This window comes from Callospermophilus lateralis, chromosome 3 (assembly GCF_048772815.1).
Source record: "Callospermophilus lateralis isolate mCalLat2 chromosome 3, mCalLat2.hap1, whole genome shotgun sequence".
NCBI classification, from domain to species: Eukaryota; Metazoa; Chordata; class Mammalia; order Rodentia; family Sciuridae; genus Callospermophilus; species Callospermophilus lateralis.
Window position 1 is genome coordinate 13,538,612 of NC_135307.1, and position 12,240 is coordinate 13,550,851.

Sequence of the window (12,240 nt, forward strand, 5' to 3'; positions counted from 1 at the left end):
AGTGCAAAATCCTGTGTCTCCGACTCGTCCGCACACTGTCACCCGCCCCCATAAAGTCACGTGCGTGCCCTGGAAGCCACTGGCTGACTAGAAATGACTGTTCCTGTGGCACAACACGTACAACTGTCTGTGTTTATTTAAAAGTCGATATGTTGTTGTTCATTGTGGATTTTTTTTTTTTTTTTTGCATTAAGTTTTATGTTTTAAGATAATTGCATTAAGGGTTGGGGGTGCAGTCAGTGGTCAGGCGCTGGCCTAGCACACATGAGGCCCCGGGTTCCCTTCCAGCACCCACACTCATACACAAAAAGGGTAAAATATTGCATTGAAATATGACTTATCTTGCCATATGACCCCAAAATTCCATTCTTAGTTACAGACCTGACAGAGATGAAAACATTATTTCCACCCAATGACTTGTACACAAAAGCCCACAGCAGCATTATTTACAATAGCCCCAAAGTGCAGATGGCCCGGACGTTCAGTGCTGGTTGATGAACAGATCTCATGTGGTGCAGCTGTCCAATGGACACCACTTGGAAATAGAAAGGAACCAAATAATGGTCCATGCTAGGATGCGAAGACCTCGACAGATCGACGGAGACAGAAAGTAGATTTGTGGTTTCCGGGGGCCAGGCTGGGGGAGGCCGGAAGGGAGAGTGACCACTGAAGGGTACACGTCAGTGGTCTTGGTCACATGACCTCAGGCAGACACCCAAAACCACTGCCCTGTTTTAAAACACCTGTGTATACGCACACACACATAAAGTGCATCCTGACTCCTGAGCTTTTGAGGGACCCATACAGTCTGTACCTAAGGGGAGAATCTCAGCCCCTTCACGGGAATCCTGGCCTAGTGGGAGGGACCCAGGGCAGAAGCTGGCAGGACCAGCACTTGGTGCCTGGCAGCCATTATGAGGGGTGCTGGTGTGGGGCCCTGTGGTCCTGCCTTCAAGGCCTTTCTAAGCCTCAAGCCAGGGACTGTGACATCGGGGTCATGGACGACTGGCCAAGGAGGGCTTTGTGCTCCTCGCCGCTCAGTCCTGCTCAGGCTGGCTGGAGAGCTGGAGATTCGGCTGCTCCCTTCCTCCTGGACCATCCAGGCTTAAATGGGACAGGGCAACCCCGAAATAAAGACTACATTTCCCAGCTTCCCTTGCAGCTAGGTGCAACAGTACACCTAGGTTCTAGCTAAAGGGGTCGTGAGGGAGGTGGCGCATTCAACTTCCAGGTCATGTCCTTAAGTGGGAGGAGCCTGTGGATGGAGAGAAGCCGGGAGGATGGTGGAGTAGCAAGGTAGAAGGAGCCTGGGTCCCTGGGATGGTGTAGGTCTGTTTAAATCCTGGGGGGTGTCTGGGTTGCCAGTGGCCCAAGCTACAGCCCAGCTTCTACAGGATGTGAGCTGCAAACATCCGTGGACAGTGTCCCCCCGGGGCCGGGTCACACCCCAGGAGCCCACCGCACTGCTCAGGGGGTTCAGGGTGGACAGGAGCATCTCCACGCTTCCCCTCGGCAGGCAGGGCCAGGCCAGCACACCCACTGCCAGGTCCTCCAGAGCACACCATGCAGTGCCGGCCACGAGGAGCCGCGGACGGCCTGCCCAGCGGGCGTGGCCATGCTCGCCACGGACCCAGTCTGGTTTTCCAGAGGACAGTGTGCTGCCGCAGCCTTCCTGACCACGCTTTTCCTACATCTGCAAAATGGAGCCAGCATCACCAGCCCTCATGGCGCTTAGGTTGAATACGATCAGAAAAAGAATAAGAAAGTGCGTCAGAACCTGTGAAGCGCTGCCCAAAGGGGACGTCCGTGTTCTGCTCCCTCGGTGGGCTCAGTTTTCCCACCTGTAAGATGCACAGGCTGAAGGCGTTGGCCGTGCGCAGCACTGGAAAGCAGCCAGACAGACCTGGGGCTCAAGTCCCAGCACACAGCTTCCAGCTTCCAGCTGTGTGGCCTTGGCCTAATTGCTTTACCTCTCTGAGCCTGCATTTCCAGTCCTACGCGAACTGACACAGAGAACACGACCATCCTGTGGGGTTTTGGTGAGGATTCTACAGCAGGCTGTTCGTGGGGTGTTCCCACCCTGCTCCCCTGGAAACGTCTGCGAGAGGGGAACATTGGTTCCTCCAGCTCTGTGTTCCAGCCCTGGCTTCTTCCAGGCCTCGGTGGCCTCCCAACCCGCAGAGTCAGTTTTGGGGAGACTTTCCGTCTCCTTTATGAGCCTGAGGCATGACTGAGGAGCTCCTGGGGAAAGACAGTTTTGTGCCTGGGTTTATTTGGTCGCTAGCCGTGTGCAGATCTTGTTTCTGTTTTGAGCTATGAGTTGGGGGACGAGGCGGGTGCGACGGTGCAGCCGTGACAGTCCTGCGCCTTTAAGAACTTTCCATGACCAGGCAAGCCCGGTGATTTTGCCCTCTAGGGGACACCTGGCAAGCCACCTCTTGAGAAACGTCCTCCAACACACAGGACAGCCACGTAACAGAGAGTCACCCCGTCCCAAGTCTCACAGTGTCCCGGGTGAGAAGCCCTGCCCGGGGGGTGGGACTTCCAGCCCCAGGATGGTCCAACTAAGGCCCAGGGCCGGGGACAGAGAGGCCTAGGGACAGAGAGGCCCCAGGACTAGGGACTTGAGGTCCCAGGGCTGGGGACAGAGCGGCTGGGCCATGTGGTACCATGGAGACAGGTGAGGAGGGAGTCTCTCAAGACTGGCTTTGTGCCTCCGGAGACAGAAAGTCCTTGGCCCTCACCTGCTCTCCACATAGTCCTTGAGGACTCCTGCTCAACTCCTGCAGGGCCTTGGGCCCGTGTCCCTGTGTCTGCCCAGGGTGTTCAGCTGCCCACTGTAGGGGACACCCCCATCCCACATCTGTCCCTCCAGTTACCCACGAGCACTGCACCCCATCTCCCCCGTGCCCACAGCCTGCCCAGCACGTGGAGGGGCAAGGAATAGCAGAGGGTCAGTGTGTGATGAATGCCGAGCTCCCAGCAGGACCCCAGAGCCGACTTGGACGGGCCTCTGTAGGGCCGGGGTCCCCCCCCCCAGCGGCCACACCAAGGTGTGCACCACCGTCTCTGAGAGCAGCCTTCCTGGACCTCCCGTGCCCGTCAAGGAGCCCGCTTCCCTCTCAGTCCCCAGACGCAGAGCTGGGTGGCCTGCCTCTTCCTCAGGGGCCCTCTGACCCGACTCATCCTGCCCAAGGTCAGGGTCACCGTCCCAGATACTGGGGTGTGCTGTGCTGGGAGACCTTCACAGTTGGCTTTTAGAAGACAAAACAACCTCTGGCCGGCCGTGTTTGCCAACCGCCATCACGTAACTGTTTCCACAATGGCCAGTTTCAAGGTACCACCTTGAACATGGATGAAGGAAAAGCACGTGGTTAGCTCCCAGAAATTGGTACGGTCTATTACTGCCCACCAGCAGCCTCAGGTCACAGGGCCAACCTCCCCACCAGAGAGCTGAGACTCGGAGCTGGCAGGGTGTGCTCAGAGCCCCAAGCTGGTCCCTGGTGGAGCTGGACTAGAATCTGGGTCTCCCCCTCTGATGTAGGTGGGAGACGTCCACCTGGCCCCTAGGATCCTGTAGACTCTGGACCAACACAAGCTTCAAGCACAGTTGAAGTGCACTGGCTCGAGCCCAGCCCCAGGGAGCAGCCGGGGCTTCTCCTGGGAGGCCTGGAGCCCAAGGCTCAGGGCTTGGCCGACCCCAGCACAGCGGGTCCTCAGCCAGCACTCCGGGATGCTGGGGCAGGTTGAGGGAAAATTCTCCTGCGTCTGTGGATCTGGGCTCACGCCCGCCTGGCTGTGCATCTGAAACCCTGCCGGCTGCAGTCTGCATTTCCTGGTGTTTCTGCTTTCTTTTTTGCCATGTTCCATCTGGTCGCCAGCTGTAGGCCTGGGGATCACGCTGGGAAGAGCTGTCTGGCCCCTCTGCGGGTCTCACGGGCTGGGAGATACTGGAGAAGGAAAGCGCTCTTGCAGATAAGTTTGAGTTGGAGAGCGCTCACCTGGGTCACGCAGACTGTGAGGATTAGAGGCCCTGACTGTGCCAGCCGATGTGCTAGGTGACCGAGGGTCTCTCACCAAGCCACCCGGAGCCTCAGTTTCCCCATCTGAAAACTGGCACATAATAATACACTCAGGGCATCACACAGAGCCGTTAGAACATCAGCTGAGAGGATGAAAGCAGGTCTGGTCTCTTGGGAAGCATTATCTAAAGAAGTGTTAGCAAATGCTTTCTGTAAAGGGCCAGATAGATATTTTTAGTTTTGCCCAGCGCACGGTCTCTGTCCCCATTGTTAAAACGGAGCTGATGTCACATAAACAGCCCTAGACACTGTGTAAATGAATACATGTGGCTGCTTTTCAATACAAATGTGTTTATAAAGTCAGAGGTGGGCCAGAGTGAGCAGACCCTTGCTCTGGAGGAGAGGGTGTATCGGCTTGGGCTAACCAGCTCCGCCCCTGGTTTTGCTGAAGGCTCCTACTGAAGGCAGGTGGCTGATGCAACAGTCCTGGGGCTGCACCAGGTGCAGGACTGAGCTGCTTTGACCTTTGCCCTGCACCATGCTTCCAGCTTAAAGCAATTCCCTTCCTCCCAGAAGTCTTCTCTAAGACCCCCACCCATGAGGCTTCAGGCCCTTAGGGTGGGTTTCCTGAGTCCTGTCAGTGTGGAGTGGAAAAATAATTAGCAGACATTGACTCTGAGAGGCCTCCTCGTGCCCAGAGAGCAACTCCACGACGCCCAGAGCCCTCGCCCTGAACGTGGATGAAAGAAAAGCACGCGGTCAGCTCTCATAAATTGGAGAAAGACAGCACCCTGCTTTGTTCCCCTGGTTTCTCATCTGACGATGCTTTGAGTTTCCATTACTCTCTGTGTCCCCTGCAGAATGTCATCATTACTCAGTGGGACTCTGCCTTGCTCAGAGTTTATAACCAGTGTCTTGGCTGTGCCTGGCCCCCGGTGCCCCACGGCGGGTATTTAACATGTGTATTTGCTAAATGAATGAATAAACATGAGTCATCACCCCACAGGATCGCTGACTGTTTACTGCTCTGTTTTTTGCGTAAATTGGGACCCTCCTCAAGACGGGTCTGGGTCTTCCTGGGTTTTGCTGTAAACATCTGTATCAACCATTGCTTGTTGAACTGAGGAGAATGAATTTGTCTGATGAAAACATCGATGCTAAAACACCGTGTCTGGCACAGGGGGTCTTACACTCACTCCTGCCCTGAAGGGCCACCTTGTGCACAGCTCGGCCTCTCTGGTGGGCCCCAGGTGGGGGCAGCAGGGCTGATCTGCCGGCTTCCTCTTGACTCCCAACTACGTCTGTGACCTCCAGACAGACTTCCAGAGCCAGTGTGCAAACTGTGGGTCTGGTCTGAACCCGCAGTGCCAAAACGTCTGCAGCCCCTCCCTCCTGCTCAGCGCCCCGCCCGCCGGCTGCTTAGACGCTGGTTAAGTTCTGCTGTGCACACGCGGATAAGTTCCCTGAGGAGGTCACCTGACCCTTCTCTGGGGAGACCAGTCCGCCAGCTGGGCGGCCAAACTCGGTCTGTGGCGTGGGTCTGCCTTTTCTGAGGTCATCTCTGCCTCCTGGGCACCCTGAGGAGGCCAGCCAGGGAGGCAGTGGCGGAGCTTGAGACCACGGTCCAAGTCCCTTGTCCATCACTTAGCTGTGACCCTAAGCGTGCCACTCTGCCTCCCTGAGCCTCCGTTTTCTTGACTCTAAATTGGGGGTGATAATAGGGTCCCCCCCCAACGAGGTGGCAGAGAGGCAAGCGCTCGGCACGGTCCCTGCTGCGTCATGGGGGTGAGACCTTTGACCCAACTGTCATCAAAGATGGGAGCATGAGGTGTCCCATGACCCTCAGGATGTGACATCCGACTGGACTCTGTGAGGAAAGAAAGCGGGGTTGAGAGTCTCTTCCAGGCCTGTGCTCTCTCCTTACGTGGACCACAATGCCCAGGGGGACTCCCTGAGCTGCCAGAGGGAACATCCTGCCTCTCTGGGAGCAGCCCGGCAGGGAGCCGGGGTGTCCTTGGCGATTATCCACCTGCCTGGTATGTCCCCTCAAAACGCCTGGGAAGAAAGGCTTCCAAACCCTCGGCCCACCCTTCAACAGTAAGCACTTGTCATCTCAGTGTTGATGCTGAGTCCCCTCCCCCTCCACGTCACGGGCTCTGGAGTCCCCACGGAGTCCCTGTCTGGCGCTCTTCCCCAGCCACTGCCCCGACCTGAACCAGCTGCAGACTCTGGGCTCCTGGTCTCTGCCGGGTGGTGGGTATCTTGGGGTGTAGGCTCCGCTGGCCTCACGTCCACCACCCAGCTCGGGGCACTCCGTGTCCCCTAGGGTCAGAGCCAGGTCACACCTCCAGGCTCCTGTGGCATCAGGTTCCTCGGGGAACCACAGGGCAGCTCTGGGGCCTTCCACGGCCTCTCGGAGTCTCCTGCCCTTTGTCCTCCTAGGACAGGGCGGGCACCGCCTCTCTCCCACCACCTTCAAGGGGGCTTCCTGGGCTTGGGTCCCCTTCTCTGCCAGTGGCAGGGCTGGCTTTCAGTGCCTGGCGAGGACGTCCCAGGCTGGGAACGACTTGCTAGTCCAGGCGACAGGAGAGATGAACCTAGAGACCTACCACTCTCTCAAGGCTCAGGAGGCCCCCGGGAACGGGGTGTGCTCCTGGGTAGGAGGGTGGGCCGGAGGGTGGGCCGCGTGGACCCAGAGCCATTGCCCTGGGCGCTCCCCAACCTGCTGGGCCCAGGCCCTAAACCCGCTGTAGTGGGAAAGGGACTTGGTTTTGATTCTCAAACTTGGGGTTCGTTTCCAGGCTGGCGTGAAGGGAGGTGACTCTAGATGTGGGCCCTGGCCCATTAAGGGCGTGACAGCAGCCACCTTCCTGGAGGACAGGGTGGCCACGTGGCTCAGAGCTCCCGGCTCCAAGTTCCCCTCCGCCCACTGTCCCAGCAGGTCCCACCAGCAGCCAGACCCTGTTTGATTCTTGGCAAATGTGGCACGGAGCATCCTGGGCAGTGGGGCAGGCGGGAGGGAGGGCGCCCTCCAGGAGGCCGTGCTGGGGCGGGTGGGGACAGGGCCGGCAGAGGGGTGTGAGTGGAGTGCCCGGGGCCTGGACTTGAGATCTCCAAATGTCAAAGTCTCAGGAGGAGCCAGCTCTATGTGGTGGAGGGTGCAGGACCTCCGCCCAATTGCGGGAAACATCTGCTGGCGCGGAGGCGGAGCTTCTGCCTTAAGGACAGAGGTGGGGCCAGGGAAGGAAGCCTGCATTTCAATCTCAAAAACGCCAAGGTCCTAAAACACCAAGATCAGGCTCTGGAAATAGCTGGCATGAAAGGAGGCCAGACACAGGCACCGAGCAAACACAGCACCTGGCTGGTCTGTCACTGCGTCCCGCGCCCAGAAAGGCCAGAAGGGACCTCGCAGAGCCAGGTGACCACTTGGTGCTTCAGATAAAGCACCGTGGATGAAAACTACTGAAATGGAAAACGCCACAGTGGTCACCCGCGGGGGTCTCGCCGCCTCTGAGACAGATGTTCCACGACACCCAGCAGAGCACCCAGGGGCACGGCCCAGGCGGTGTCACCTCCCCTGTGATTCAGGAAAGGTCAGGTTCGCACAGAGGAGGGCTGGGGGGCGGGGGAAGCTGTGGGCGAGGAGGTGATTCCCAGGGACGGAAGGTGTTCCTCTTTCCACGAGTTATTTACATTCTTGCGGAGCTTGAAGTTTGAAAATATTTCCAAATGAAAGGTTAAAAAAAAAAAAAAAAGCCTCAGAACTATTTATTTCAGACAAAACCCCACGCGTGTAAAACAGGTCCCAGCAGAGCTGTCTGCGGTGAGGCCGGCCCGGGGCCCAGCTGTCTGTGTCCCTTAGGTGGCCTCCCTGGGGTGCCTTGTGGGGCCCGCCTTGGAAACCACCAAGCGGTTCCCCTCCATGGTCTGGGAATGTGGGGGAGCAGCGTCCCTGCATCCTAGCATCCGAATGCTCACCCACATACCGGAGAGGGGATCCGAGCCCATTTTGTGGGTGGGCAGACGGAGGCCTGGGAGGTCAGTACCCAGCGCCCTGGTGCCCAGGTGCTCCCCTGGCTGCCCTCCTTCCGCCCTGAAGCAGCACCCGAGGAGTCTCGTCCCACCTAGGAGATGCCACCAAGGCTGCGCATGGCAGTGGGGGCTTAAGCCCAGGCCCGTGGATGAACCCCAAAGCCCTGTTCTTGTTGGGGGCCTCCTCCCAGGCAAAGGCGCAGAGGCCTGAGGGCGCGGCTCTGGCCAGCTGGGCGGAGATGGAATTGGGAACCACTGGATTCCCTGTCCAGCGCTCAGCCAGCGGCGGGCAGGGAGCCCGCTGTCCCCCCTACAGGGAACCCACGGTGGGGGCTCTTCACACCAGCCTGATCCTGGCCTCACCTGCTGGCTCACTGCCTCTGTCCTGGGCCTCCCGAATCAGCCTTCCCTCCCCATCAGGCTGCTGCTCCACCTGCTGCCCCAGCTCCCGCGCCCCCAGCTCCCGAGACCCCCACAGCTCCTGAACCCCAGCTCCCGACCCCCCCAGCTCCCGCCCCCCACAGCTCTGCCCCCCCAGCTCCCGCCCCCCACAGCTCCCGCCCCCCACCAGTCCCCTTTCTCCTCATCCCACTTCCCCCCCCCCAGCGCCTGCTCTCCCTGGTTAGAAACCTGAGGCATTTGAAGGCCACACCATGTGACAGGGTTTTAAAAGGAATCCCAGGAGCCCCCTCCCAGCTGCAGCTGGTCCCGACCACCTCTGAGGCTCCGCAGTACCTTGGCCTTGACTCCCCCTCACGCTGCGAGGCCCAGGGGTGGACAGTGTCCCTCATGAGACACCTGTCAGGGAAGGTGACACCTGTAGCTCTCTAAGTGCTGAGTGCGGGAACCTGCTGGGGGGTGTGGCCGTGCCCCCCACAGGAGGACGTGAGGCGGGCACCTGTGCCACGTCCCCCAGCCCCAGGGCAGCTTATGGACTGATGCTGACCCCAGCAGAGGGACCTCAGGGTCTGTCTCCTTCCTGGCTGGCCCTTGCTGAGGCTGTCCCTACCACCCTCCCAGCTGCTGCAGAGCCGAACTGCCAAGCCCCTGGTCCATTCCAGCCAGCCCTTCCGGGGCACAGCGTTTTCCTGGGGCTCTGTGCCTCCAGGGTTGGCCACGTGGAGCTGCTGAGGGCTCGGGGTCTGCAGGCCGCCGCTGACCCCGCCTGACTTCTTTGGTACAGTTTTTAGGAGGGTCCTCAGTTGTGCCGGCCTGCTGGGCCTGTTCTCTGGCCTGAAGACTGCACGAGACCCTTGACTGCCAAGTCCAACGTCCACTCCCCGAGACTCTAGGCCACACCCTGGCTCTGCCAGGGTCCTCTCTTTCCATCACATTCCCAAGGTCTCAGTGAAGTGTCTGTATAGCTCCCGCTCAGCGTGGTGTCGGCCCTTGGGGACACTTTTCCGTCTCACAAGTGGACAAGGGACACAGATAAGCACAGCTCAAGAGTGACCCCAGCTTGTGCCAGGCCCCAGGGAGCTTTCCCGGGGTGAAGGGCCCTTGTCCCCCCGTCCCCATTCCTCTACCAACAACTGCCCTCTGTTGGCCCATGGCCAAGCTGGCTGCCCCTCTCCCCGGAGACAGAGCGCATCCCTGTCCTGGCCAGCAGCTGCCCACACCGAGGCCAACGTCTGACAGGGCTTGTTTCCAGTTTTCCCAAGCGACTGAGGTGGCTTCTGAACCATTAGGGCTCATTCCCCTCCCAGGAAAGCTGTCTGTGAAGGGGGAGGAAATCAGGCCCAAAGGGGTAACGTGATCATTCACAGAGGCAGCAGGTGAAGACCAGATTTTTTTTTTTTTTTTTTGGTACTAAGGATGGAACCCAGTGCACACTGAGCAAGCATTCTGCCTCCTAGCTACTTCCCAGCTCGGGACCAGGAATTTGAACCCAGTTCTACACGGCTGTAGAGGTGACAATTTTTGCCTTCTCCATTACCACGGCTGCCATGTATAGTTAGACATGTTGTTAACTGCACAAGGGGTGACTGGGGGTTGATTCCCCCAGTGCTCGGTTCACTGAGGTGCACACCTTGGTGCAGTGGCGCCCGCTCTGGTCTGCCTGGAGGAGCGCCGTGGCAACGGCATTAGGAACCATCCCAGTGACCCCCCTCCCCCTCTGCACCCCAGCGCTGTGGTTTTGCAGATCTTGTCAAAGAGGGGAAGTGCCTCACCCCTTGAGTCTGGCTCATCTTGTGAGTAAACAAGCTGGCGAATGTGTCAGTGCGCCTGTGCGGGATGGCTCTCCACGGGCCTCGCTTGGACCCTGGCCGCGGCCACAGACGCAAGCCTGGGTAACCTGGTGGCCATCCCAGACCAGCCCACCGCCAGAGGGGCACTGCTGTCCCCAACCAGCAGGCCTTTGACTGGCCACCTGGCAGCCCAGCTGAGCGTGGCCAGCATCACTGTTAGGAGGAATGGTGTCCCTTCCAAACTCACGAGGAACTAACTCGGTACCGAGAGCCTGACCTTGCTTGGATGTGGGGTTGTCGGTTGCAGATATAGTTAGCTAAATGAGGTCACTCTGGAGCAGGGACAGCCGCTCGTTCAACAGGACCCGTGTCCGGGTAAAGAGGAGAAACCTGGGCACAGACGCGCACACAGGGGACACCGAGTGCAGAAGGCAGAGCAGGCAGGAGGCAGGTGGGTGCCGATGCTCCCTGGCCTCGGGAACCGTGACCTTGAACTCCCAGCCCCAGCGCTGGGGGGGACAGCGCATCTCTGCTGTGGCCATGCTCCAGCAGCCCCAGTGCCCGCGAAGGCCCCGTCCAGGGTGGCTCTCTCGCTCGCTCCAGGGCAGCAGCCCATCACCCTTCCCTGTCCCAGGTCACCTCTGGGAGGTGCCGGACGCCCAGCCCGCCCCCGACGGGGGCCAGTGACCGGGGGCCTGGCCCGGCCTACCTGGGCTGCCGAGGGCCATGGAGTCGTAGATGAGCTTGCAGGTCTTGAGCAGGGTGGAGATCTTCTTCTCGGGCGAGTAGGCCTTGTGCATGCTGCAGAGCTTCTGCAGGATCTTCTCCATGACGGGCACCTCGGGCACGCTGGTGGTCACGCCCAGGTCCGTGGTGGTGGTGGACAGGATCACCAGCTGGTTGTCCTTGAGCTGCTGCAGCGAGCCGTCCCTGGTGTGGATCTCGTGCAGGCTGGCGTCGATGGCCTCCTTCAGGGGCTTCAGCACGCACTTGTACAAGGCAGACTCCACGATGGCCTCTGCGGGTGGCCGGGGGCGAGGGTGAGGGCACTGGCTGCAGGGACCCTGCCACAGCCCCGCAGCCCGCCATGTCCAGGTCCCTGGAGGGACACCTCTCAGCCCAGCAGGCAGACCCCATGGTCCTGACAGGAGGGACGTGTAGTGCATCCAGCCAAAGGTCACACTGCAGACACCGTGGCTCAGGAGCCCCCGGGGAACAGTGTCCCAGGGTCATCATATCCTAGCGCTTCCCTCGGAGCCTGACTCACAGGTTGCTGGCCCTGTCCCAGCCTCTGGGTCAGCCCTGACTCATCTCCCCACTTCGTCTCGGCTGGACCCTTAGCCAAAGGAGCAGCCCTGGTCCGCCTGCCTCAGCTCTCCCCCTGTGTCCACACTGCCTTCTCCCTGCAAGGAGGCCCACCACTCCCTCCACGGCTGGGCACCCTTCTCCTGCTCCTCCCTTGGGCCCAGCTCCTCCTCCCCTATTTTGGAAGGCAGGGCTGATCACGGCTTCCTCCGGGCCACCTGGAGCCTGCCATGCCCTTCCACGTCCCCCGGGTCAGCCCCGTTCCCAGGCCTGGGATGATCTCACAGCCTCGCGGCTCTTTTTATGCTGACGGTTCCCCAACATCTACCTCCAGCCCACACTCTTCCCCAGAACTGCAGACTCAGGTCCCCGGGGCCTATCCGACGGCCCCCTAGGACAATAAGTGTCTCCGAGGTCACATGTCCACCACTGATCTCCTGGACTTCTCCCTGGTGCCGGTCAGGAAGTGGCCTCCCAGGGACACCAGTGCCTGTCCTTGGCCTATCTCCTCTCTCCCCAACATCCCACGTCAGCCTGTCCTGCTTGGCTTCCCCAGCAGACCCAAATCCAGGTCCCGGCTCCACCTGCCCAGGCCCTGCCCACTCCTGGCCATCCTCAACGTGTGCCAGGTCAGTGACGTAGCCTCGGAGCCGGCCTCAGCTCCCACTGGGCACTATGGCCCCAGTGCATAT

General features: G+C 59.8%; 1 protein-coding gene across 5 annotated transcripts in view; it reads right to left on the reverse strand.

The window, feature by feature from the left end:
- Positions 1–12,240, reverse strand: part of Rin3 (Ras and Rab interactor 3) — a 108,322-nt gene that overhangs the window by 12,080 nt on the left and 84,002 nt on the right. For all 5 annotated transcript variants that reach the window (XM_076849729.2, XM_076849734.2, XM_077109126.1 and 2 more), the window contains one exon: positions 10,953–11,261. In XM_076849729.2, coding sequence (XP_076705844.2) covers positions 10,953–11,261 — 309 coding nt within the window. The remainder of the gene's footprint in view (positions 1–10,952; positions 11,262–12,240) is intronic.